General features: G+C 40.4%; 1 protein-coding gene across 15 annotated transcripts in view; it reads left to right on the forward strand.

The window, feature by feature from the left end:
• Nucleotides 1-27,218, forward strand: part of KMT2C (lysine methyltransferase 2C) — a 255,758-nt gene that overhangs the window by 111,056 nt on the left and 117,484 nt on the right. For 14 of the 15 annotated variants that reach the window (XM_070423607.1, XM_070423606.1, XM_070423611.1 and 11 more), the window contains 3 exons: nucleotides 9,347-9,509; nucleotides 17,702-17,873; nucleotides 19,667-19,781. In XM_070423607.1, the coding sequence (XP_070279708.1) occupies nucleotides 9,347-9,509; nucleotides 17,702-17,873; nucleotides 19,667-19,781 (450 nt within the window). The remainder of the gene's footprint in view (nucleotides 1-9,346; nucleotides 9,510-17,701; nucleotides 17,874-19,666; nucleotides 19,782-27,218) is intronic. The other variant, XM_070423620.1, reaches the window with a different exon arrangement.

Genomic DNA, 27,218 nt, shown 5'->3' on the forward strand with positions numbered 1-27,218 from the left:
CGAAAAGAAATAATTCATCAACCTCTAACACATATTTCTGTCCTTTTAACTATTTCTGAATCAAATGTAGTGTCATACTCTATTAAAAATAATTAAAAATTGCTTATATTATTTCCCTTAGAGTTGATAATTTCTTATATTTTCTCTACTCTCACCCTCACACCACAAACCCATATTGAAATTCCATCATATTATACTGATTTTTTGCCAGGTGTCTTTGTGTAAAGCCAACTTAGTTCTGAGAGAAGAGTTGTAAGTTTTTGTTTTCATATTTTGTGTTCTTTCTGTAGACTACAAAAAAAAAAAAAAGCTTTCTGTCATAAGATGGTAGTACACATTAAGAATGTAAGTAAGCGCCCTAACCAGTTTGGCTCAGTGGATAGAGCGTCGGCCTGCGGACTGAAGGGTCCCAGGTTCGATTCCGGTCAAGGGCATGTACCTTGGTTGCAGGCACATCCCCAGTAGGTGTGCAGGAGGCAGCTGATCGATGTTTCTCTCTCATTGATGTTTCTAACTCTCTATCCCTCTCCCTTCCTTTCTGTAAAAAATCAATAAAATATATTTTTAAAAAAATGTAAGTAAGCAATGTAATGTAAGTGTGCTTTTAGTAAAAAAAATAAAAACAGTATACAGTACAGTAAAAAGTCTATCTCCACGCCCTTCCTCTAACCAACTGAAAGTAGTTCAAATAAGATTTAAAATATAGTCTCCTGGTCCCCTATCCCTGGGGCCATTTGTTAAAAAAATAATAATAAAAGAATTAAAAAAAAAAGATTTAAAATATTGGTCTGCCTCTTATTGGTAGGTGATCTGCAAGTATCTATTTTATCACTAATGTCTAATACTGTTTTAATATAATCCTAGTGATCTGTAATGTAAATTTTAAAAATTTATCAAAGTATATATTCTTCCTTTTCCACTATAGTTTTTTAATTGAAAAGGCAAACATTCACAGTGTGGTGCTGCATCTATAAGACTGTGTCCAGGTTGGAGACTCCCAGGAGGGACCCACGGGACTCATAGAGTTGTGATTATGGCTGAGACTTAATGTGACCTGGTGAGCATCTCAGCGGGAAAAGACGCTGGCAGACTCTGGAAGAATCCAGGTGCAAGCTTCCTTCGGTGCTCTCCCTCCCATGAGGGGGCGCATGGAGTACCCTCTTCTTCCAGCAAGGAAAGTGCAGCCACAACATGCAGTTCCTGCACCAAGAGTTTCAAGGTCTTTATTGGGGCCTGGCCACAATGGCACTCTGGGTCTGACCTTACCAGAGGGAAAGCCACACTGTTTGCACTTAGTCTAGCTGCAAAAATTTCCCCTTCACTTGGGGTACCGAAGGTGCCAGCTTGCAAGCAGGCCTTTGTAAGAATAGTAGTCTCGGGCCGGTTATGTTAACCCTTTTGCTTAGTTCTTAAGTTGGATTGTATCTCAATTCCAGTATATTCCTCTCTATAGGATTGTAGTAGGTACTTTTTATTGTACAACATTGAATTATTCTCCATCATAGAGAGGCTGTGATAATGCTCTAGTGCAGGGGTCCTCAAACTACGGCCCGCAAGCCACATGCGGCCCGCCGAAAACATTTATCCGGCCCACCGGGTGTTTTTGCCGCCGCTGCCTGTCCTGCTTAGCAGCCGACTCGTCCCGGGCCCGCAGTGCGCATGTGTGGAATGTCTGAGGGACAGTGAACTGGCCCCCTGTTTAAAAAGTTTGAGGACCTCTGCTCTAGTGGTTACATAAAATAACTTTGTTCAGAGGAAAGATATTGGTAAGGATACTTTAATAGAAAAAGCCTGTATTTAACTCTGAAATCAGTTTTGTCTAATATTAATATATCTACTCCAGCTTTCTTTTGACTAGTGTAAACATCCTATATAATAAAAGCCTAATATGCAAATTGTCCCCTTGACCATTAGTTCCCCTGGGAGTTTGACTGCTTGACCAGTTGCTATGACACGCACTGACCACCAGGGGGGCAGATGCTCCGACCTAGGCTAGCTTGCTGCGGGCGCTGGTGGGCTGGACTGGAAAGTTTGGTGTAAGGTGAGAGCTGTCAGGAAACTCCTAGGGTTTGGTCCGAGCCCCAAGCGGAGGAGGGCGGGGGCCAGGAGGGTCCGGGTGGCTGCTATGCGTGATCCAAGAGCCATGGACTGTGCAGCCCTCCGCAGCCTGTGGTGTTCTCAGTGCACAATTTATAATCTTCAGAGCTGCTGCTTCTTATTTGTTAAGTTTCACTAACTATTCCAGGACAGTGGATAGCACCATTATGGGGGGACGGGCCAGGTGCACCTGCCCGAGGCCAAGGGCGGCCTTGGATTCCCTGAGACGCAGCAGAGAAGAAGGGTGGGGCTGAGTCGGAGAAACTGAGTCCAAAACATGAAGTGGGAGACAGCAAGGGGCAGAGGGCAACAGCTGCGCAGGGGCCTAGAAAAGCTGCTGGGTTGCGGGCAGCTGAGGAGCCGGGTGCATCTCCCATGGGACAGGCTCCTCGTCCTTCCCTCCTCCCCCCCGTGACCTGTCACCCCAGCACTCCTCCCAGGCCCCGTCTGGGCTCGCCCAGCACATCTCCACACCACTGCAGGGCATGCACAGCCCTGCCCTGCACAGAGCCCTGCCCTGCACAGCCTTTTAGGGAGCTCTGCCCCTGGAGGAGAAAGGGGGAGGCCGCAGACAGGAGGTTGCAGGAGGAGGGGTAGAGCAGGGCCCACCGAATTAGATGGAGGGAAGGGAGAGAGAGACCCCACAGAACTAGAGACAGAGATGGGCGGGAAAGGAGGGCTGTGCAGAAGCATCGCCCTTGGTTGAAGCAGAAATCCTGACCCCATTTTACAGACCCCAGCAGAGTGTGTGTGTGTGGCGGGGGTGGGGGGGGAAGCGAAGACAAAAGAGGGGTGAGGGGACTGGATGGATGGAGAGCAGCGCCGTTTGATTCATGGCCTATTTATTTTTATTAATATTCTAGAGGCCCAGTGCACAAATTCATGCACAGGTGAGGTCCCTCGGCCTGGCTGTTGATCGGGGCCAATTGGGGCCTTGGGAGGTTGGCTGCCCCTGGGAGTTTGGCTGTGGGAGCGCACTGACCACCAGGGGGCAGCACCTGAGTTGAGTGTCGGCCAGTTGTTAGGTTGTTCGGTCACTTAGGCTTTTATATATAGAGAAGATTTTTATTTCAGAGAGGAAGGCAGAGCGAGAGAGAGATAGAAACATCAATGATGAGAGAGAATCGATCTGCCTCCCACATGCCCCCTACTGGGGATTGAGCCCACAACACAGAATGTGCCCTTGACCAAATTGAACCCAGGACCCTTCAGTCCGCAGGCCGTGGCTCTATCCACTGAGCCAAACCATCTAGGGTGGCCCATGACCTATTTAAAACCACTGCAGTAGGCTGAGCAGGGGTCTTACCACGATGGTGTTATCTGATAATGAGGGTGTCTCCTTATGTTGGGTAATCGGAACTGCAGCGAAGTAAAGACACACCCATGGAGCCTGCAAAGGGTTTCCACACACACGATGCAACTTACTTCGTGTGGCAGCTGAAGAGGCTGAGCAGAGCCTTGGAAGGACATGAGGTCTCTAAGACCAGGGCTTGGAGGGAAAGTGCGTGCTGAGCATTCCGTGCTGTGAGTTACAATCTATATATATAAAAGCCTAATATGCTAAGTGTCCGACCGAGCAGTCCACCAACTAGTTGCTATGATGTGCACTGAACATCAGGGGGCAGATGCTCCAACCGGTAGGTTAGCTTGCTGCTGGGGTCTGGCCGATCGGGACTGGGCGAGATGAGGTTGGACATGTCCTGAAGCCCTCCTGCGGTCCCTCCCACGGTCCTTCCCCGGCCACCGGCCCCAATTGGGACTGGGTGAGACGGTCCTGATCAGCCCCAATCACAGGCCAGGCGGAGGACCCCACCCATGTATGAATTTGTGCACCAGGCCTCTAGTGGTATATATTATTCCATCCCTTTATTCTAACCTATTTGTGTCTTTATATTTAATGTACATTACTTTTTAAAAAAAATATATTTTATTGATTTTTTAGAGAAAAAGGGAGAGGGATAGAGAGATTGCATCATTAATCAGCTGCCTCCTGCACACCCCCCACAGGGGATGGAGCCCGAAACCTAGGCATGTGCCCTGACTGAGAATCGAACTGATGGCTGCTTGGTTCCTGGTTCAACACTCAACCTCAGAGCTATACCAGCCAGGCTAATGTGCATTTCTTGCAGGAACTGGTTTTGATTTTTAAAATCTTACTGACAATCTGCTTTTTAGTTGGAGCATTAAGGCCATGTACTAATGTGATTATCATCCTGTTTTGTTTTGTTTTTCTGTTTATCTCTATTGTTTCTTTTCTGCTGCATTCTTTTGGATTGAGTAGTTTTGTTTCGTTTTGTTTTGTTTTGTTTTGAATATATTTTTATTGATTTCAGGGAGGAAGGGAGAGGGAGAGAGAGATAGAAACTTGATGAGAGAGAATCATTAATTGGTTGCCTCCTGTATACGCCTACTGGGAATTGAGTCTGCAACCTGGGCATGTGCCCTGACTGGGAATCGAACCTCGACCTCTTGGTTCATGGATCGATGCTCAATCACTGAGCCACACCGGCTGGGCACCAGTTACCTCCTAATTCATTATACTATCCATGTTTTTATTTTTTATCTTTCAAAATATATCTTTTATTGATTTCAGAGAGAAGAAAGAGGGAGAGAGAGAGAGAAACATCAATGATTAGAGAGAATCATTGACTGGCTGCCTCCTGCATGCCCCACACTGGGGATCGAGCCCGCAACCCTGGGCATGTGCCCTGATTGGGAATCGAACTGTGACCTCCTGGTTCATAGGTCAATGCTCAACCACTGAGCCACATCGGCTGAGCTGGTTAAACAAATTTAAATATATATTTCTAATACACGAAGTCATAGGAAATACAAATTTTAGTGTCATAAATAAAGTTTTATTGGAACAAAGCCACAGTCATTTGCATATTATCTGTGGCTTCCATTGCATGACAGTGACAGAGCTGAGTGGTTGCTGCAGAGACCACATGTGCTGGGCATTGCTGTGAACGTGGTAGGAGTCACAGTGACACAATTATAATTCACAGTGTTTGAGTGCCATGTGTACAGTCCTGGCAGCTTATTTATTTCTTTTGTTACTGTTATGTATACCTAGCATATTAAAACAAGAAAAGTGGACTTCATATGTAGCACTTCTATTGTTATCAACTTAGATGGCAAAGCATTAAACTCATTATGCCAGGATCTGGTTGGTGTGTAGAATACAATATATGTCAGCATTACCAGATTGAGCACTTGCCACACTATTCCAACTCACAGGAAATTAATCCAAAAAAATACTAAATTTATAGTGATATGTTGTTTCACTTATTTATGCATTCATTAGTTGATTCTTGCATGTGCACTGACAGGGATCGAACCCCCAACCTTGGCGTATTGGGATGACACTCTAACTGAGCTACTATGCAAGGGCTACACATTTTATCTTTAGCCTCTCTGCCTTTATTCAATAAATAATATTTTTCTGTGTGACTCATTCTTTTTTTTTAAAGTATATTTTTATTGATTTTAGAGAGAGGAAGGGTAAAGGAGGGAGTTAGAAACATTGATGTGAGAGAAACATTGCCTGCCTCCTGCACACCCCCTGAAACCTGGGCGTGTGCCTTGACCGGGAATTGAACCAGAGACCTCTTGGTGCATAGGATGACGCTCAATCCACTGAGCCACATCAGCTGGGCCATTCTTTTATTAAGGCATATTTTACATACAATATAACTCACCTCTTCATAGGTTATAGTTGAACATGTTTTGAGAAGTGTGTACAATCAAGTATGTAACTATCATAGTCATGGTATAGAATATTTCCTGTACCCCAAAAATGTTCTCTCATGACCCTCTGAGGTCAGGACCCCCCCCCCCCCCCCCCCCCCCCCCCGCCGCCCTTTAATGGTCCCCCCTTCCAGCTCCTGGCCATTACTGACCTGTTCCTCTTCCTACAGTTTTGCATTTTCTAGGCTGATACTGAAATGGAATCATACAGCATGTAGTTAGCATAATGGTCATTCATCAGCTGGTAGTTTGTTCTTGGCTATTATTTATAAAGCTGCTGTGAACATGGATGCAACACTGTTTGGAAGTATATGTTTAACGTTGCCTGTACACCTTTCCATTTCCACCAGTAAGTAGTGAGAGGTGCATTTGCTCTATGGTGTTGCTAACACTGGAAATTGTCAGTGTTTCTGAATTTTAGCTGTTCTACTTCAGTGATATCTCCTTGTGGGCTTCTTTTTTGCTTCCTGATGACTAGAGATTGAACATCTCATATACTTACTTGCTATTGTGTATCTTTAGCGAAGTGTTTGTTCAAATCGTTTGCCCCTACCCCTACCCTATTCCAATTAATTTGTCTTCTTAGTATTGAGGTGTCAGAATTCTTTATATATTCTTCATACAAGTTGTTTATTAGAAACGCATTTTATAAATATTCCTGCCTAGTTTGCAACTCGTTTTCATTTTCTTAGTGCTTTCTGAAGAGCACAGGGCTTAATTTTGATGAAGTTTGTCATTTGCCACTTTGTAAGTTTTTTCTTTTCTTTTTTTTTTTTAATATTTTTTTTGAATATATATGTTATTGATTTTTTACAGAGAGGAAGGGAGAGGGATAGAGAGTCAGAAACATCGATGAGAGAGAAACATCCATCAGCCGCCTCCTGCACACCCCCCACTGGGGATGTGCCCACAACCAAGGTACATGCCCTTGACTGGAACCGAACCCGGGACCCTTCAGTCCGCAGGCCGACGCTCCATCCACTGACCCAAACCGGCCAGGGCTAAAAATATATTTTTATTGATTTCAGAGAGGAAGGAAGAGGGAGAGAGAGATAGAAACATCAATGAGAGAGAATCATTGACCGGCTGCCTCCTGCCAACCCCTCACTGGGGATTGAGCCCACAACCCGGGCACGTGCCCTTGACCAGAATTGAACCTGGGACCTTTCAGTTCGAAGGCCGACATTCTATCCACTGAGCCAAACCAGCTAGGGCTAAGTTTTTTCTTTTATGGGTTATGTTCATTATGTCTTATATTAAAAAAAAACCAAACTTTGCATATTCCCAAGTTACCTTTAGGTTATTTATCCATTTTATAGTTAAGTTATATGTATGATATGAGAATATGAGATAAGATTCAATGTTCTTTGTTTTCAGTAGCATTTTATAATATATCTGTATAAAATTTTTGTTTATTCCCTAATCCATAGTATCTTTTCTTTTAATTTTGATGAGTTTTTCCTCTAACTGAAGAAGTTAAAAGAAAAAGAGAGAATATTGTTTATTTTGTGCACCAATTTAAAAGAATCCAAAATAACTATACCAGTATAAAACATTCAAAGCTAGTAGATAAAAAGTGAGATTTAATATTATTATTGCTTTTTGCCATCATCTTTTTACCACAGCGATATAGAGATACTTTGAGGTTTTTTTTTATTACATTCATTTTTGTTGTTATTGTTAATCCTCACCCGAGGATATTTTTCCATTGATTTTTAGAGAGAAACATTGGTGACATCTTGGTTCATGGAACGATGCTCAATCACTAAGCCACACCGGCTGAACTTCTCTGTGTTTTTAATGCTGTAATGCCCTTGAGTACAAAAAAGGACTAAAATGTGCATTAGTCTGGATTTTATATAAAATTAAAATGTCACAGATACAGCTAGAATTTATGAGGGACTTAAAAACTGCTGTGGTCTGTTGGCTGCACTCAGTGTGTAGCAGACACACCAGAAGGTGCTAAGCTTTCTCCTATTGTTTCGAAGCGGAGGACCTGAGGTTATGAGGTTTTGATGGCATGTGCTATCTTATGTAGGTTTACACATAAACGTTGACATGTAGAGTCAACATTGGCATGTGAAGATGTCTGTGGTTCCTTGAGGCTCGGTTTCCCGCAGACCATCCTGTTTGGCTTTAGGTATTCCAGCCGTGCTGCTGGTGAGCCGCACGCACGAATGAGAGTCCTGAGAGTGAGATCCTCTTAGGATATGTATGTCTGGTCTTTCTTTGTTCCAGCATCCATGGTGCTACGTGAACAAACTAGGACTACCAGTTTCTACCAAGGGATGTTGGAACAGGAGGAAAAGACAAATCACCATGCAGAGGCATAAATGCTAACGCAGAGGTTAATGTAACAAGGACAGCCTAGCCTCTTCTGCACAGAGGGAGGTTTTACACTATACAGTGTAGGCCTCACAGCAAAAGCTCCACAAAAGAAATGATGTCCAAAATGGGCTTGGGCAGATAGCCAGTCATTCTTAGGGAAAGGTGAGTTAAGGAAGTAAAGCGTCATAGATCATCCAGACTGACTTCTTACACACTCAGTTGTTCTAGACAAGCGGTTCTCAACCTGTGGGTCGCGACCCTTTTGGGAGTCGAACGACCCTTTCACAGGGGTCGCCTAAGACCATCGGAAAACACATATATAATTACATATTGTTTTTGTGATTCATCACTATGCCTTAATTATGTTCAATTTGTAACAATGAAAATACATCCTGTATATCAGATATTTACATTATGATTCATAACAGTAACAAAATTACAGTTATGAAGTAGCAACGAAAATAATTTTATGGTTGGGGGTCACCACAACATGAGGAACTGTATTAAAGGTTGTGGTTGAGAACCACTGCTCTAGACTTACTTTGTTGATCATGGGGGCCTTATTTCTTTGCTCTTACTGCTTGTAAGAGTAGCAGCAGATTGAAATTGGTGGGAGCGAGGGGAGAGGAGATAGTCATGACCTAATTTTTCTTTACACTCTTAGCATTTATTAAGAAACTTAAAATGAGTTACCACAGTGAAATGTGTCAGTCTGTTGCCTTGAACAATATAGTTGTCCCTCATTAACCTACTCTGATCGACTAGTTTACTACCTATTGATTTTTAGGCAGGATGATAGATGTTTTAGACTCTATATTCGTTTTACTTGTTTATTGATGGGATTTAAACACTTAAGAAAATAATGCTCAACTAGAAACATGCCTTTTTAACCATACTACTGATTTTTAAAAAAATTTAGTTGTACAAAGTCAGTGAAAAAGCGAAATGCTAACTTTGTAAACTTGAATGGAAGGATGAGACTATTACACCAGGCATCAAATTGAGTACCTTAGATCTTATTATTTCTAACAGATCCTTTATTTGCTATTCTGCAGATTCAACTAGTTTTACAAGTGATGTACAAAGGTTTTTAATACTTTCCTAGTCCCGCATTTGAATGTTCCTCTACCAGGTTTTATGAAGAAATTCTTTTCCCTTTTCCCCCCTTCAGCGATGTGCATTTTGTAAGCACCTTGGAGCCACTATCAAATGCTGTGAAGAGAAATGTACACAGACATACCATTACCCTTGTGCTGTGGGGGCCGGCACCTTCCAGGATGTCAGCCACTTCTTCCTTCTTTGTCCAGAGCACATCGACCAAGCTCCTGAAAGATGTAAGTAGCACACTCACTTAGACACATTCTTAGATATGAGCCAGTGTACTCGCTCACAGTAATGCATGTCATCACTTCCCTGAATGTTACTCTGCTTGTATTAGAAGATAACATTATATAATCTTGATAATCTGAGGGATTCTTGCCAGACATCCTTGGGGGAAATCTGTTATCAACAGTGTCATTGAAGTTAAAGGCAAAAAGTTACTTCCTCAGCAATTCAAATGTACATGGTTTTTCTTACTTAAAATTTTTTTAAAAACACTGTCAAAAAATAGAAATACTGAGTACATAGTATTTTAATATGCACTATAAAGTAAGTCCTTTAAAAAGTTAAACAGTATTCAGTGTCTTTTACACTAAAAACCACCCAAGCACCCAGCTGGAAAATTGGAAGCAGATTGACTCCGATTTTTCAACCGTGCGCACAAGGACTTTTAAAACATGCAACATCTGACTACTGAGTCAGGGGCACTGACCTCTTTTCCCTTAGATTGTCAGATAAAAAAATGGTAACAGCCAACACAACACTGGCCATCCAGTGTGAATGAATCAAAACCATACCTTTTTTTTGGTCAGGCAAAAATACACTTTTTGTTGTGCCGCAGAATTTTAGTAATTAGTTTATGTGCCATGAGATGAAAAAGGTGGAAAATCTCCAACTCAGGCGTTCTTGCAGGAGGTACACTATTGATAGGTCACCGCAGACCTCTGCGCTCTGGAGACCGGCCTGGTCCTTGAGGAACCTGTCTCTGCAGCTTCTGAGTCTTCTCTGTTCACTGCAACCACACTTAAGGTTTTTCCTTTCTCTTCCAGACAGTATTTTTTAATTAAGTGAAAAATGTTTAAACGTTTGCATTTCATGTTGTGCCGAAAGTTAGGACTCTTTACTGTCTTTGTCATGAAACAGAGATCTTACCTTTTTATTTCTATGGATTTCCAAAGAGCATGTATGCTTCGGGATCTTTTTCCCTCTTAAATTGTATTTCCAATCTCATTGTGAAATGCTTTATTCAGTCTTTTTAACCTAATTGTTAGCTTTACCTATTTCTTAGCAATGTCAATAAAAGCTTTTCCCTATCTTTTTCATCTCTGTGAAACATAAATATAGCTACCTATATTTATGAGGCATAAACTGAAGTATTCTCAAGTACAGTTAGATTTCATAATCATTATTTTTTATCTTTATTTAGTACCATAATTTTATATTCAGTTAAAATTATTTTGTGTCTACATGTATAATCACCATACAGGTGTAAATTATAGGTAAGGCAAACCGAAATGTCAAATTGTATTTAGGCTGGGGAGGGATTTAAAGTTTTAAGAATGTTTTGGATTGTACACTAAAATCTGGGAGAAAAAGAACATTCATGCATAGCCACTCTCCCGGGTGTTATTATTTTAAGACCTCATGCAGTGAATCACTTCACCAGGTGCACAAGCTACGATGCTAGTTTAAATTAGAGTCGATTGCATTCTGGGTGGTTCGTTACACCTTGCCAGTGGAAGAAAACAATGTGTATGTATTTAAGAATCTGAATTTTACTCAGCCTTTTGTACTTTGTCATGCTTTAGAGCTCAGTAAACAGTGTGTAAACTTTTCTGTGACTGTGTTTCCAATGTTAGGTGTTTTGTTGCCTAATGGCTGTACTGCTCTGTGCTGCAGACTGTGTTCTAACAGCGTAGACCTCATTTATGTGTGAGAGATCATAAATTGTTTTGTAAAGTAATGACGTGTCAGAACTGAGGTGAGATGATTTGCCATCATTTTTCATCCCTAGAGTGAAAGGTTCATGCTGGCAACATAAAACCAAAAGATATTTTGAGATTATTGGTACTGTGTCTTGTTCCCAAATAGACTTATGGAGACTCATAAAAATATATGAACGGTAGAATAAAATAAAACTAAAGATAAGCAAGGGAATTTGGCCATTGTAAAATACAGGTAGGATAAACACGACGGTAATGGTGAGGCCAGTACCCAAGTTAAATGCACACTTCCTCAACCTAAACTACAAATGTGGCTCCAGAGCTTTCCAGCAATAACATGAAGAGTTACCTGGTTCATAGCAATATGACAAGAATTCACTTGATTCTGAGACTGTATGTACACTACATACTACAGTGTTAACATTGTCTCCAAGTAGCTGCCTTGTAGTGTAAGAAACAAATCCCACAGGGCAATTTTTTATAACAGACCTCAAAATAAGCTAGTGGTATAAAATCAAAGCCCAACCGAGGATATTCAATTTCTTGGGGATTTTGCAAAATTCAGTCTAAACACATAACTTCCTGACCATCCGTCTTAATCCAAGAATATAGAGAATATTGGAGATATAATGTATTTCTATAATATACAAGACCATGCATTAGTCTTCATAATATCTTTCTAGTTGTTATAATTGTGTGTCATAGCACAAAGTACGTAACTTTTATGTCTCAAAAATGGGGGATAAGTGAAAAGACACTAGTCAGTGAATATCATGTGGCATCGGACCTTGTCTATATTAATTGCTTTACAGAAAGGTAGTGATTTTAGTTCTTATCTAAGGCTCAAGTTATATGTGTACATTGAATACTGATGGCTAAGTGTAGAGCAATATGTTAGAGTGATAGTTAGCTGAGTTAGGAGAAAGATTGACATTTTTTATGGAAGTTGACAAATCTAACAAAGACACGGACACCATTAGAAAGAAATCCCAACAAAGACAGGGTCAGCGAACAAGGCCAGGACTTTGAGTAGAAAGCAGTTACAGGGTGCTCTGTGTCATGGATAGATGCTGGCCATACCTCCAGCATTATTGTCCTGATGATGATGTACATGAACCTTGTCTGGAAATTTCCCACTGAATGCTTGTCGTGGAGACACGGCCAGTGTGCTTCCTGAGGAGTGTGCTGCCTCCTAGGGAAAGCTGAACGCAGGGAGCCAGCCATGCAGGAGCAGTGGGGAGAGCATTCAGGCAGATGGAGCAACACTGCACAGGCCTGAGGAAAGAGCTTGGCATAGCTGTGGACAGTCGCTGGTCATTGTGCCTGTACCATAGTGTCTTCTAGGTGGATAGTAAAGGCAGCACCCTGATGAACACAGGCTAGGTCACACAGGCAGGGTTTGGTGTGATTCTGTCTGCAGTGTGACCCTTTGCAGGGTTTAAGTGTGGGAATGCCCTCTCTCTCTCTCTCTCGCTCCCTCTCTCGCTCTCGCTCTCTCTCTTTCCCTCTCTCTATGTCGTCTCCCCTCTCCAGTGTATTTATTGCCACCACTCAGCTTTTCACTCTTTACTTCTGTTAAGCTTTTAACTTCAGACTTCATTTCTTGGTAGTGCTTGTATTTCTGGACACCAAGTCCTACTGCTTTGCTGTTATCCTACATTCTGTCAGTCCCCTGACCTTTCTTTCTTACCTACTTGCCTACCTACCATAAGGGCCAGCCTCTCTGGGCAGCATCCATGATTTATGTTTTCTTTCTAGAGACGCCCCATGGTAGACCAGCCACCTGGCACAGTGTTCTGCCAGCAGTGACGGCGTCGATGGTCGGTGCTGTCGTGTCAGCAGAAGCCATGCTGATGTAGTCCTTCTTAAACTGATGCTATCTGACATCACTTTGACATTTCTCACTCTTTATTTATACCAGCGCATTTATTCTTACGTGTTTCTAGACACTGGTAAGCAGTATAGTCTCACCTCCCAACTTGACCAAGGTGAAGGATCCATGATAAGCTCCCTTCTACTTTGAGCTCATTGTTTTTGCCTTTTCCTCCATCTCTTTTCTTGTCACAGCTGTCACTTAGGAAGTGACCTTGTCCGAAGTTTATCTTTCTGCTTCTCCTGCTCTTCCTCCTCCCCCCAGTCATTTACCTTCCTCATTCCATGCCTGTGCTGGCACTTTCTGCGTTTGTACATGCTCAGATGTTCTCCACCTTCTTTGCCCTCCCACTGGGAGTCTGTGTTGAGGAGGAGTGAAGAGCGTGGCGGTTGGAGCCACACTGACCTGGACTTCACTCTTGTCCTCTCAGATTAACTTCAGTCTTACACCCAATTTCTTCTGCTTTCTAGCTGCTTAAAGAAAAATCTCACATAGTTATTGGATTATTGCTTCAAACTTAATGTCTCTGGGGTGTGCAGACACATATGTATGTCTGTGTACATATACTTACATGAGACAAGACGCTTAAGCTGCCCAGTAATATCTTCTTATGCATGATCTGTAATAGGCAGTGCTAGGGTTTCTGCATGTATCTTCTCCAGGATTGGGCAGTGGTTGGAATGAACTCTATTTCTTTATGTAGCACTTTTTTGCTGTTATTATTTTTTTATGTCATAAAGTAAATGTTCCTGGACCCAGTGTATCCTGTGGATGTCTTCTTAGTTTAATTTACTACTAATGACCCACACTAATCAAATAATATGACAGCATTGTCATTAAGAAACTGCTGGAATCTATAATAGAATGAAGAAGTTATCTCTGCTATTGTGACACACATGTATCTAGGTGCCAAATGGGCTTTGCTATATAAAATAGCGCTCACTGTGTAACAGAAATATCATGTGAGCAACAGAAGTAATTGTCATTTTTCTAGTGGTCATGTTAACCAGTATATACAAAATAGTAATATTTCAACATGTAATCAATAAAAAATATTTGAGATATTACACATTTCCCCCTAATATATTTTTGGAATCCAGGGTGTGTTTTATATGTGCAGCTCATCTCAATTTGGACTGGTTGAATTTCATTTGCTTTGTAGCCACATTGGCTGGTGGCTGCCATGATAAGTGGAAGTGTCAGAGTCAAACTCTAGGAAGTTCCACGGAAGCACTTTGGACAGTATTCCTGGCAAATTACAATAGAAAGATGAATTGAGTATCTGATCATCAGAGTCCAGTACTTGCCCCAATTTCTGTATGTTCTGAGGGCAGCAAATAGATCTAAGACTAGTTTTTAAATGTCCATAGCTTGAATGAGTAAATATTGGCATTCCATTTCAGTATTAAGAAAAACAATTCAGCCCTAACCAGTTTGGCTCAGTGGATAGAGCGTCGGCCTGCAGACTGAAGGGTCCCAGGTTCGATTCTGGTCAAGGGCATGTACCTTGGTTGCGGGTGCATCCCCAGTAGGGGGTGTTCAGGAGGCAGCTGATTGATGTTTCTGTCCCATCGATGTTTCTGGCTCTCTGTCCCTCTCCCTTCCTCACTGTAAAAAATCAATAAAATATATTTAAAAAAGAAAAAACAATTCACCCTTACAAAAAATGAACTAATTTATAACATTTCCATTTTTAAATTAATGCCTATCAATCAAAGATTCTTTTAAAAGTGACTTTAGAAGCAAGTTATTTACTTAAACTATATATTTAATAAGACTTTGTTTGTGCTAGGCAGTTGAGGATGCAAAGTCTTAAAGACAAGGTCCCTGCCCTTCAAGGGAGCACAGTATCGTGTTATAATTACTTATAGAGCAGTTTCTTCTAAGCATATGGAGAAAAGAATATTCAACAACTATGCACATAGTTGCTTAGGAGTGGTAATATTTCATATTTGGGGACAGTGAGCAGAGTTTGGAAGGACTCTTTGGGATGGGCTCGGGGCACAACAAGGGAACCACATTTCATGCAGAGGGAATAGAAGGTGTCCAAGTACACGGCACTGAGCAACAGCATATGTCACGTGCACAGCAAACTGCTTGACGTGATCCGGAATTGGTGAGTGGTCCTGAGAGTCAGTTGGAAAGGGAGGAAATGGTTTTTTGTTTTGTGTTTTTCTTTTTTGCCTCATACTAGAAAGCTTTTATTTTTTCACTTTTAGGTGAAAAAGGAAGTACTGGTGCAGTTTTAGTTTCAGCAGGGCATAACTAGTTAGATGCATAGTTGGATTATTTAGGGAGCAGATCAGAACCATACGCAGGGATTCCATTCAGAACGCATTGCATTGACCACAGCAGGGAGTGCAAGGATCCAGCAGTACAAATAGAAGGATAGGGACAGGGAAAGTTGGCGCAACAAGAGTTGGTGTGCAGTGGCTGTGTTGGGTCAGGACAGAGTTAAAGGGTCAACAGTGATACTAATGCTGGTTGAGAGAAGAGGGGGGGGGGGTTAGATTTTAAAAATGTTTTATTTTAGAGGCATTGAGTGCATATTTTTAGAACATCTGGCTATTGAGGTTCAGGAAGACTTGCAAAGAGTGTGTTGGGGTTTAGAAAGAAGTTTGGAGCTGGCGATATCCATTGGGGAATTGGAATTGTGGGAGTTGATGTGATCACAAAGAGAAGGCATGGGGAATTAGAAAAGAAAGAACAGGATGCAATCCTACCATTTAGAGGGAGAGAGGCACAAAAGCCAACCCAGGAGGAAGAGATGGAGGCATGGGGACCTTAAGGAGAAACAGGAGAAGGAGGCCATCCTAGAAGCCAAGGGAAGAGAAATCTTACTTCAGGGTGGGACTTAGTTAGTAATATAAATGCTGCAAAGTGCAAATAAGGTAAGGTCCAAAAAGTGACCCTGAGAGCTCACAGGTCATTGGTAGCCTCATTAAAGTAGCTTCAGATGAATGGTGGGTGTGGAGCCACCAGGGGGTCCAGCTTGGGGGCCAGGTACATCTCAGTCCCAGGGCCCATTTGTGTGCTGCCCTCAGGCTACAAATGGCTTTTTACCATTTTAAAAGGACTCTAAAATAAAAACAAAAAGTTTCTACACCAGAGACTTCTATGGCCTACAAAACCAGTTTGCTGGAAATGGAATAGATTATTACTCTTTCAAGATGCTGACTGGGAAAGAAAGAAGGTAGAAAGCGCTTATAGTCAGAGAGGACTGACGAAACCTTCAAAATACAAAAAAGAAAAAAAAATTATATATACGATTTAAAACAATCCTAGGTAATCAGCTAATCAGACCATTTAGTTGAGGCCCTAAGTGTCCGATATAGGCATAATTGTGTTTGTGTGTGTGTGTGTGTGTGTGTGTGTGTGTGTGAGAGAGAGGGGGGCGGGGGGTGGCACAGATTCGTGCACCGGTGGGGCTTCTCAACCTGGCCTGCAGGGATTGGGCTGAAACTGGCTCTCCGATATCCCCTGAGGGGTCCCGGATTGCAAGAGGACACAGGCCAGGCCGAGGAACCTCACCAGTGCACGGTCGGGCTGGGGAGAAACCTCATTAAACCGTGGGAGGGCTCCAGGGTGTGTCCAGCCCGTCTAGCCCAGTTCTGATAGGCTGGACCCCAGCAGCAAGCTAACCTACCAGTTGGAGCACCTGCCCCCTGGTGGTCAGTGCATGTCATAGCAACTGATCGAATGAACTGTCGGACACAGCATATTAGGCTTTTATTATGTAGGATATATCTATATCTATATATCAAATTGGTATGATTTTAGAAAACATTCCTTATTTTGTAATGTGAATGAGTTTATGTACTTGGCAAGGCAGTTTATTCTTACAGTTATTTTTTTGTTTTAGTGGTAAAAGAACTGTTAAAAAGCAACATTTCTTTTGATCTACATTTAGGAGATAGATGATGTCCATAATTATATAGAATTTAATGCTTTTTAAAACAGCTTGCCATTAATATAGATGAATATCGAAATAGTGAATGAAGTATTGTATTTGGGTATGAATGTGTAGCTTCCATCTATAATGTTCTCCCTCATACAATATTTTTCAGTATTAAAAAAACTTATTTGATTTAAATAAAAATTAGTCTGTTTATGCTTAAGATGCATCTTAATCTAATGGATATTAACATTTCTTATTTTTTTGTCTCTTATTTTGTTAATTTCAGAACATTTAATATCCAAATAAAATGTTTTTTGTTTTTTTGTTGTTGTTTTTTTACACTACCAATGTCTCAGTTGATACTTTCCTGGTTTGGTTCTTCCAGCAGCATATATGAAGCATTAAGTAGGCACCCAGCATTGTCACTGGTACTAGGGATATAAGACTACATCAGAACTGCTTGGTCTCAAGTACATATAGGCACAAATTGTAAAACTAGATGATTAAACTGAATGTGATTACATTTAGATTAAATATATTGCATTGTTTCTATGGAGACCATATTCTGATTGGATATCACTTCAATGTGGATAACTTAAAGTGTCTGAAAGATTTACCATGCAAATTCCCTTAAAGTGATTTTTAAACTGTAAAGTCAGAAAATTATCAAATTCTTATACAACAATTTCATTGTTTTACTGTTAATTATAGCAAAGGAAGATGCAAACTGTGCAGTGTGCGACAGCCCGGGAGACCTGTTAGATCAGTTCTTTTGTACTACTTGTGGTCAGCACTATCATGGAATGTGCCTGGATATAGCGGTTACTCCATTAAAACGTGCAGGTTGGCAATGTCCTGAGTGCAAAGTGTGCCAGAACTGCAAGTAAGTTTTAATTTCAACTCACAGGTGTGTATTGAGTTTGTGAGAGACCCTATTTGTAGGTCCAAGAGGTTTGTGTGATGTGCTAAAGGTTGTTCAGACTGCAGCTATATTCATTCACATCGCCTTCATCATGTCTTAATTTAAGAAATAAATGCTAGGTGTGTATTAACATTTATGTTACTTTGAAACAAAGGCTACACAAAAGTAATTTTAATAATTTAAATTCCTCTGGTTGCCTAAAAAGCTAATTTAAATTTGCCAACAATTTTTTAAATGAGTAATATTAACAATTTAAAATAAATATTAGAAAACTAAAGCAACTTCTTTAGAGGGAGACGGGGGGGGGGGGGGGATTTAATAGGAAAATAAACATAACTACTCAAAGTGAGTCATCTTCCTTTCCAGGAAGAACAATTAAACTAAGATCATTGTTTTTTAAAAAAATCTGTATCTCTCTGAAAGACAGTTATGGTCAGTAGATCCTAGTGACCATAATACTGAAACAGAGTATCGTATGGCATTTAAACATTTGCAATGGGGTGATCTTTTCCTATTTGTTCTATTCCATCCTTCGGTCATTTCTCCAGTCTTTTCTGTGACTGATTTTCCTCATGCTACTAATTAGCATGATAGATTGGGGATGTTACCTGCATCTACAGCAGTCTTTAAATTATTTACAAGCTGAGGACTTTTTTAACTAGGAGAAATTATGCCCACCAGTCTGTTTTATTTAGAATTTAATTTCTTAACAAAGCATCAGTATCTCAGAATTATGTGGAATAAGTAGGACCAAATGCTGTTATATTTTGGTAAAAATTAAAGAAAATATCAATAAACATTTATTTGGTACCTTGTATCTGTGCCTGGTTTCTTGGGAGGGAATATGAGAACTTGAAGAAAGAGTGCTTTTCCTATGGGATCTTTCCATGTAGCTGAAGAGATAAAATATGCAATTTTATATGTAGAATTTGTTAAGCTAAATAAGAAATAACTGGAGACCAACTAACCCATCTTCTGTTTTACTTCTATTTATCCCCAGGTTTAATTCAGCATTTCCTCTCTCCGCTCTTCTTGCATTCCCCAGGTTTTCTTTCCCCTCTTCTTGAGTTAAATTCTTAGTATCTGAGAGTGATTAATAGCCAAGAATCAAGGCAGATATTTATTTTTAGTACAGTTTTTAATAATTATAAGATTGTAATTCTTATACCTGTTTATTTAGTACATACTGCTTAATGAGTATTCTAAGCTCTTCAACCAGAATTATATTTAATTCTCAGAGTAACCTTTGGTAATTATTCATATTTTATACCTGAAACCAACAGAACTCAAGTCTAAGTTATTCAGGAGTCGCATAGCTAGAAAAACAGCAGTTGAATATAAAGATAGGTCTGATGCCAAATTTGATCCTCCTTTTATTATGACTGTGTTCACTGTTCTGAAGTGTGTTCCTTCAGCATCAACTATCAGTTATAGTTCCTTCCCAAGAGAGGATAGTAGGTGATACTTAAAGATCAGAGTCAGTCATCCTGCCTTAACCCCTCCTTCTCTGCGGAATCCCCAAATGACTAAAGCAGGTTCACCCTAGGTGAGCTTTCAGTAGGAAAAGCCTGTAGGGAGCTTGGGACGAATGCTGTCACATCTAGGGGTTGCCTTTGTCATTATCTGCACATGGACAAACAGACACTGAGGTGTTTATGAACTGGGCAATCCCAGAGTTGATTCTTTAGATGATTACTTATGTTACAAACATAAGTTTAAAGGTCAGGCATCATTAATGCTATCTTATTTTTTAGACAATCGGGAGAAGATAGCAAGATGCTAGTGTGTGATACGTGTGACAAAGGGTATCATACTTTTTGTCTTCAACCAGTTATGAAATCAGTACCAACCAATGGCTGGAAATGCAAAGTAAGTTGTTTATTTTTTTAAGAAAAATATCAGCATCTGTATGTTTTTTAAATATATAGAGCAGACAAACCGGATACTTACGCAAATTTATATACACTGCCATCAACTTTAAAATAAACAGCTCTATTGATGCATAATTGATATACAATAAACTGTACATATTTAAAGTCTATAATTTGACACATGTATACCCTTATGAAACCATTATCACCTTCAAGATAATAAACATATTCATCTCCCTTAAAAGTTTCCTGGTGCCCCTGTGAGTCCCTCCAGCTATTCACCAATCACCACCCTTATCTTCCAGGCAATCTTCTTTCTTTTCACCGTACATTAGTTTGCATTTTCCAGAGTGCATTAAAGAACATTATATGGTATATAATCTCTTTTTTGTTCTGGCTTTTAAACTCAGTATAATTATTTTGAGATTCACCCATATAGTTGCCAAGTAGTGGAGATACCATGATTTGTTTATTGAATTGCTTGTTGGTGAACATTGGGGTTGTTTACAATTTCAGGCTGTTATAAAATGCTGCTGAATCTATTAATACGCATAGGTATTTATGGCTTAAAATTTTTTTGTAAATGATTTATCTTTAATCCTCCCAGAAAGTCTGAAATAGATAGTATCACCATATGAGGATACTGAAATGGAGATATATTTTTAAAATTTAAAATCCAGAGATAAAATACATTGAATTTCTATAGGGAAGTTTCTAGTGGTTTTACAGTGATTTTATGTATGTATGTTTGTAACACTTGCATTGAATATTTGGAATCATTATATATGCATAAGTATATGCATATTGTGCCTCCCCCGTGGTGGTTTTAGTAAGTGATGATTGACTTAGATATTAATTTTTTTAGGTGTTGTTTAAAGTTTCTCTTGGATTTTAAGAGACAAGATCTATAGACATTTTTTTCATCACGTAAGACATTATGCTTGATATTACATAGTACATATCATTATTGATCGTACATATCACATTACTAAATCATTTCCAGTTAACACAATCTGTCTTTCTGCAGTTATTTTTAATTCTTTCTGCATATTCTTTGAGTCAGTGATTCTCTGTTCTTCCATCTGTTTTGGTATTTGCTTCTTTATGACCCTGAGTGTTCCATGCTGATCTCTTTAAGCTTCCTGAGGTTCTGTCTCCATAAACCTATAGGTTGGCTGACAACTCTACTTATGGGGGGAGTTAGTATAGTATTAGGTAAACAAATTATTTGTCCATGGAAGCACAAAATATTTAAATATTTAAAGTAGAAGGTAAGAACAACTCCTTTATTTTTATTAATTTTTTAAATTTATTGGGGTGACATTGCTTAATAGGATCATATAGGTTTCAAGTGTACATTTTTCTATGATATAAGGCCTGTATATTGCACTGTGTGCCCACCTTTAATTCTCAACTGACTGCTTTTTCTTTTTTCCTGTTTAAGAGATATTTACAAAGACATTTACTGTGACCTTTCTTTGAATGTTCTCTAGGCTGAATCAATCATAAAAGTAGTTCAAATGCTTCTTTTGAAATCTGTATAGTTTAACAAATTCTATTATGAGCTGGTGAGAGCCTCACTTGTTCAAGTTTACTGTTTTGTAAAGGCAGAATAGGAGCTAGAACTCAGGTCTCCTTACTGTCAGTATAATGTTTCATCCTGTACATTATCCATCTCCCTGGGCTGTCATATTACAGGGCTTTGCTCTGTAGAATTATTAAGAAATATTGCTGAGTCTCATTTTCATGTTGTACTTGGATATAGATGGTAAAAACCTGGAGACTCGAGTGTCTGCACTCCCCTCATGCTGAGGGTTTTAAAAATTATAATCTTAATTTTATAGAACAGACATGAAGCTAGGAATCAACTTCTTTTATCTACAGTAATTACAATGACTTTAAAAATAAAACTAAATAGAATTTATAGAGTAAATATTCATTTAATCTAACAAATAGTTTTGCATTGAAACAAAACAGCCAAGTCTCAGTTTAGTAGACAGATACTATGTCAGGTCCAGTTCACCACATTAGGTTTCTTCGGCTTTAGTAATGTTGGTACTGAGAATGCTTTTGTATAGGTATTTCTACAAAAACAGTATTGATATGTGATGACTGTGTTTCCTGGTTCAGAGAAATGAGACCTCAGAAGGCCAGCAGGCAGCCCTTGAGCGTTAGATGTAATCAATGTCACTGGGTAGCTCTGAGCAGCTTTGTTCACAGGTGCACCATGGTGGGTACCGATCCAATGGTCGCTAAAATATGGAACAGCAGTTCCTCATTGTGAGTTACTGGCGTGCTGTTTGCGGGTGCAACTATTGCCACGTGCTGTGAATGGAGATAGAACCCTCTGCTACTCGGTGGATCTTCAGCTGAGGGCTGTGGTGCAGGGACCTGTGTCCGCCAAGCAGCTCCTCCTTTGTACCGCGATTTTACTAGGTCAAATCTTGCCTCTTTCTATCTGACAGCACTTGGGACTAACAGTGCTAAACACAAGTGCTAAATGAAGGTATGAAGATCTGCACTGCAGCACCTTGCAGGCCAGTTAACATTTTATTAATTATTTTAGGGTAGCATTTCCCTGAAAAACTTGAAGTTCTCAGAAAACACATAGCCCTCCAAGAATTTGTGATCCCTCTGCAGCCTCCCATTCTTGTCCCATTGACTCAGAAATGCGTTTCTGGACCCCTGTCCTGGCCCTTATATTTGCCCTCCCTGTCGGCGTGTGTAGGTTTCCCTTCCGTCAGTGGTGTGGCTGGGTGGCCGAGGTGGGCCCTGGATCCCAGGCCCGGGGGAGGCTTCCAGGCGGAGGCTCCTTCCGGAGATGGAAAGGTGTGGAGGCCTGAGGGAGGGATCGAGGCGCTGGCCCGGGGGGTGGGGTGGGGGGGGTGGGGTAGGGGTATTTTGTCCTCCGGGGGCGGGGTCCTGTCTAGGGGGACGAGCCCGCCGGGAGAGGCCCGGGATGGAGTGCGGGAGAGGGAGAGGGAGAGGGAGGAGGCGCAGAGCGAGCCACGCACCTGCGCCGCACCCCCGGGCCAGGTGAGGATAGGCGCCTGGACCTGGCCGCAACTCCCCTGTTCTCCGGCCGTGGGCGGCGGGGGGAGTTCCGTGGGTGGGCACTGGAGGGGAGGGAGGGGTCGTCTCCATTTAACTGCCCTCCGGTGCGCCCGCCTGGGAGGGCGATTCCGGGCCCGGCGTCTGCCGAACGCGGTGGTGCGGTCGGTTCTCCGGCTGGATTGCCGTCCATGGGGAACCTGCTGCCGGACAGACCTGTACGTTCGCACTTGGTCTTCGCCGCCGCGCCTCTGCTTGCCGCCTCCTTTCTCCGAACTAGGAAGCTGAATCGTAATTTGTTTTCTTCGCGTTTTCAAAGGAAAAGGATATGTAACTATAAATTTACCTTGAGTTATAGTTTTAGCTGTCCCAAAGTCGTTATAATTTTAAGCCTATCTGTATTTATATACATTTGACCTAATTTATTTTTAGGGTGTGCTTTAAGCATGTTCATTTCTGCCCTAATTGTATTTAATCAGATAGTTTAACCAGTGTGCTTTTTTTTGGCAAATATTTTGATACTTGAAATAGTGACTTTTTAAGGTGTAATATTTGTTTTTAATTTCATTTCAGTCCTTATTTTTTGGTTAGCTGATTCAACAGCATATAAGGATGTATATAAAATTGGCTTTTATACTTTTTCATATCAGTTTCTCCTTGTATTTTACTTTTTTTTAAAAAAAAAAACTTATTTTGTGGCTGTTATTGAGCAAGTAGGTCAGGCCATTCATTGTTGATACATATATTATGCCTTTTATCAGTGTAAAACTGCCTGTGTAACACTTGTATTTTTCACCAGATACTTTGCTTGACAATATGGCCACAGGGGGTTTTAGTTTACCAATTGAATGATCTTTTCACATCTTTTCTATTTTGGACCCTTTGTTGTAATTTTAAATGTTTCTTCTGAAAGGTTTAATAGAGCTAACTATTTGAGATTAATGGTTGTGATTGAGATGCTTGACTATTTTAAGACAAACTAGTTCTATTTCCTGCAATGATTTGCAATTCAGAATCTTATTTTATGAATGTTAAATTATGTTGAAAGTATTTTTTTTTCTTCTCTTACATCCCATTGAATGAGAATTCTTTCTTTTTCTCTCTTTTTATCTTGGTTAAGTTAACTCAGACTAATATAAACTTTGTCACCTTTTCTTTGCAAAAAAATAAATGAAATAAATTGTGTGTGTGTGTATCCTCTATAAATTCCAGTCTCATTTCACTTTTAATCTTTTGTCATCCTTGTTGTTCTCTAAAAGAGAATTGTAAATTTTTTGAAATACTATATCTGAAAGAATACTGTTGTCTTCAGACTACCACTTGAATTTGGGGTTTGGTATAATTTTGTGTTAAATCTTTTTCTTTTTTATACTTTGGAAACTATCCCCCCCCCCCCCCCCCCCAAGAGTTTTTTCAGCTTATCACAGAAGAAAAATTTTAATTTTTTCTTTATCTCTTTTTTTAAGTTACCTAGCTATAATCCTTTCTTTGTGTGTGTGTGCTTAAAAGAGTTAGGATCTTTTTGTTGTTCTCATTTCTTTGTATTTGCTTCCAGGATGCATCTGTGGTTCTATACTAATTAGTGTAGCTTTCAGTCTCCGGGTCTAGGGAAGTGTTGGCTAACTTTGCCTTTAAAACAAACTACCTTTTTAATATTCTCTTTAATACTATTTAATAACATCTAGATAATTTTGTTTCCTGCTCTTACTTCATTATCTTCTTTGTCATGGTTTTCATTATCTTGGAAAATGTCTTCAGAATTTCAGGTTTATTTCCCAAGGTTATTCTCAGAATTCCCTTTGTCCTGGTCTCTTACTAATTTGCTCTCTGTCATATTCTACTGGTCTTTTTCTCAGTGACAGAATATAACCATGCTGGGAATCGGATTGGATAGTTGTGTTTGAAAAAAAAACAATCTGTTCTATGGAGTTATTATAATGTGGATAAAAGGTTAGGTTGTGGTGTCAAATATCAGCTTTTCTGGTTACTAAATGCAAGATTTTGGGCAATTATTCAACTTTCCTGAGCCAGTTTTCCTCAGGTAGAGAATGTTAATAGGACTTAGCTCACAGGGGTGTTGTATTTAGGGAGATGTGCCTATAAAGTGGCCAGCGTAATGCCTGAAATGAGTATCCAGGTACCCATGGGATCTGCATGGAGCTTTTTGTAGTAGGAAAGCTTATCCTCTGAGCAGTCTGAAGAATGATCCTCTCCTGTTAAATTCTTCCATGCATCTCCATGATCTTTAGTCAGAATTTAACATTTGGAGGCCTGGTACCTGCCCACACTGTGCGTCAGAGATGGAGACACGGGCCTTCACAGGCCTTCAGGGCAGGGAGGCTGCTTGCTGGAGTGAGGGTGATCTTGTCAGGAACTTTGCTGTAGACCAGTCATTTGTCAGGTAGGTTTCTTTTCCCTGTTTCTCTTTCAAGAATGCTTGCGTGTTGGTATATTATACATTTAAAGAATTTTTTATTTGAAAATAATTTCAAACTTTAAAAGTTTGAAAAATAAAAATACCCAATGCCATTTATCTAGGTTCACCTATGGTTGGGGTTTCAGTGTCATCATCTTTGCCCTTTCTCTCTACTCTCTTCTCCCTCCTTACCAACACTCCTCTCCCCAATATTTTTTTTTTTTGCCTGAACCATTTGAGGGTAAGTTACATACCCTGTGTTTCCTTTACCCCTAAATACTTAAGTGTGTATTCCTAATAATAGAGATATTCTTACATAATCAACACTGTTCCCTACTTCATACGTTCACATCAGTGTAGTATTTTCATCCAATCTACCATCCATGTTTCAATTTGTCACTTAATCTAAGGTCCCACATAACATTTTCTCCCTTCCCAAGCAGGGTCCAAGATCTAGTCTGGGTTAGGTATCCCATTTAGTTGTGTCTCTTTTGATTCCTTTAATCTGGAAAATTTCCCAAGCTCTTCTTTGTGTTTTTTAAATTGACATTTTTGAAGAATAGTTTTCTCCCACATACCTGTTTGTTTTTCACAAATAGAACTTTCTTCATTTTGTCTTTGTATTTCCTCATGATTATGCAGAGTTAGGCATTCTTGGCCCAGATACTGCAAAGGTGATGAGTGCCCTTCTCCGTGTCACAGCCTGAGCACCTCACGCTCATGTCTCCTCATAGGTGATGTCAATCTGATAATCCGGTCAAGCTGCCAGCAGATTTCTCCCGTGTATCGAGTAAAGCCTTGTGAGGAGACACTCTTAAGATCATGTGAATACCCTGCTCCTCATCAAAATTTCCACCAAGATTTTAGGACCCATTGCCTGATGCAGTTTTTACCCTTTGTTTGTAAAATAATGCTTTAATTAATTACTGTAGCTAATTTGTTTTGTGCTCAGATTGTCCCATATTTCCCTTTGGCAGCCTCTTAAAGCTGGGTCCCATGTCCTTGTGAGCAGCTCCTTAACATTTTGGCTAACAAGATGTTCAAGTTCATCTTACACTTCTCATGCCCCAGCCCTGGAATCGGCCATCTCCTCTAGCTCAGGAGCCTGTAGTGGAGAAGGGGCACTAGCTTTGCCCTTTCAGCAGATGGTTCAGGAATTACTGCATGTGGGCACTTCACACACATATGCACAAATACATGTACGTACATAAACATAATTTTATACTCACATAATTTATAAGTAATGGATGTACTCCAGTAACTCCAACGCCAATCCTTCCTACTGAGGTTTTTGCCTTCTCCCATTCTTGCATGTCTGTTCTTCTGTAGTAAGAATCTGGGTCCCATCAACACCCACACATTTACTCAGTTGCTCACTGCAACAAAGAAACTTCAGTTGCTTTCAGTGATAGATTTTACTCCCCTTTTCTTATGATTTCCATTTTTAAAAGTATATAGAATACTAGCATGCCTTCAGAAGTTCTACTCAGAATTGTTATTTCCTCCTGAACCACTTCCACCACATTTACTAGCTTGCTCCCTGATTTGTCCTTCCTGTATTTTCCCCTTATACCGAAGGTAGCATATTATATGTGCTCTTTTGCACGTTGCTTTTTTCACTTAAAGTCTGCAGATCACTTCATATCAGTTGATAGATTTCCCTCTTCCTTTTCCTCTCTCTTCCCCCTCCCCCACTTTCTTATCTGCACCATAGTTTATTAGGTAGTTTTCCATATTTACATAACAAATGGTTTTGAAAGCAGTAACTTTATGTTTAAGGTTTTTTGAATTTTTGAGAGAAGATTTCTAGACAAATTCCTAGAAGTGGAATTACTGACTCTGGGGTGAATGCTCAAGGAATTGACAGAGATAGTGTCAAATTCCTTCCCCAGGGGCTAATGGCAGTTCACATTACTACCAGGAAAGTAATGTGTGAAAGAACAACTTTTTCTATAGCCTGGCCAACGG

The sequence above is a fragment of the Myotis yumanensis genome, unplaced genomic scaffold, assembly GCF_028538775.1.
Source record: "Myotis yumanensis isolate MYYU_CA2020_CCGP unplaced genomic scaffold, mMyoYum1.0.hap1 SCAF_9, whole genome shotgun sequence".
NCBI lineage: Eukaryota > Metazoa > Chordata > Mammalia > Chiroptera > Vespertilionidae > Myotis > Myotis yumanensis.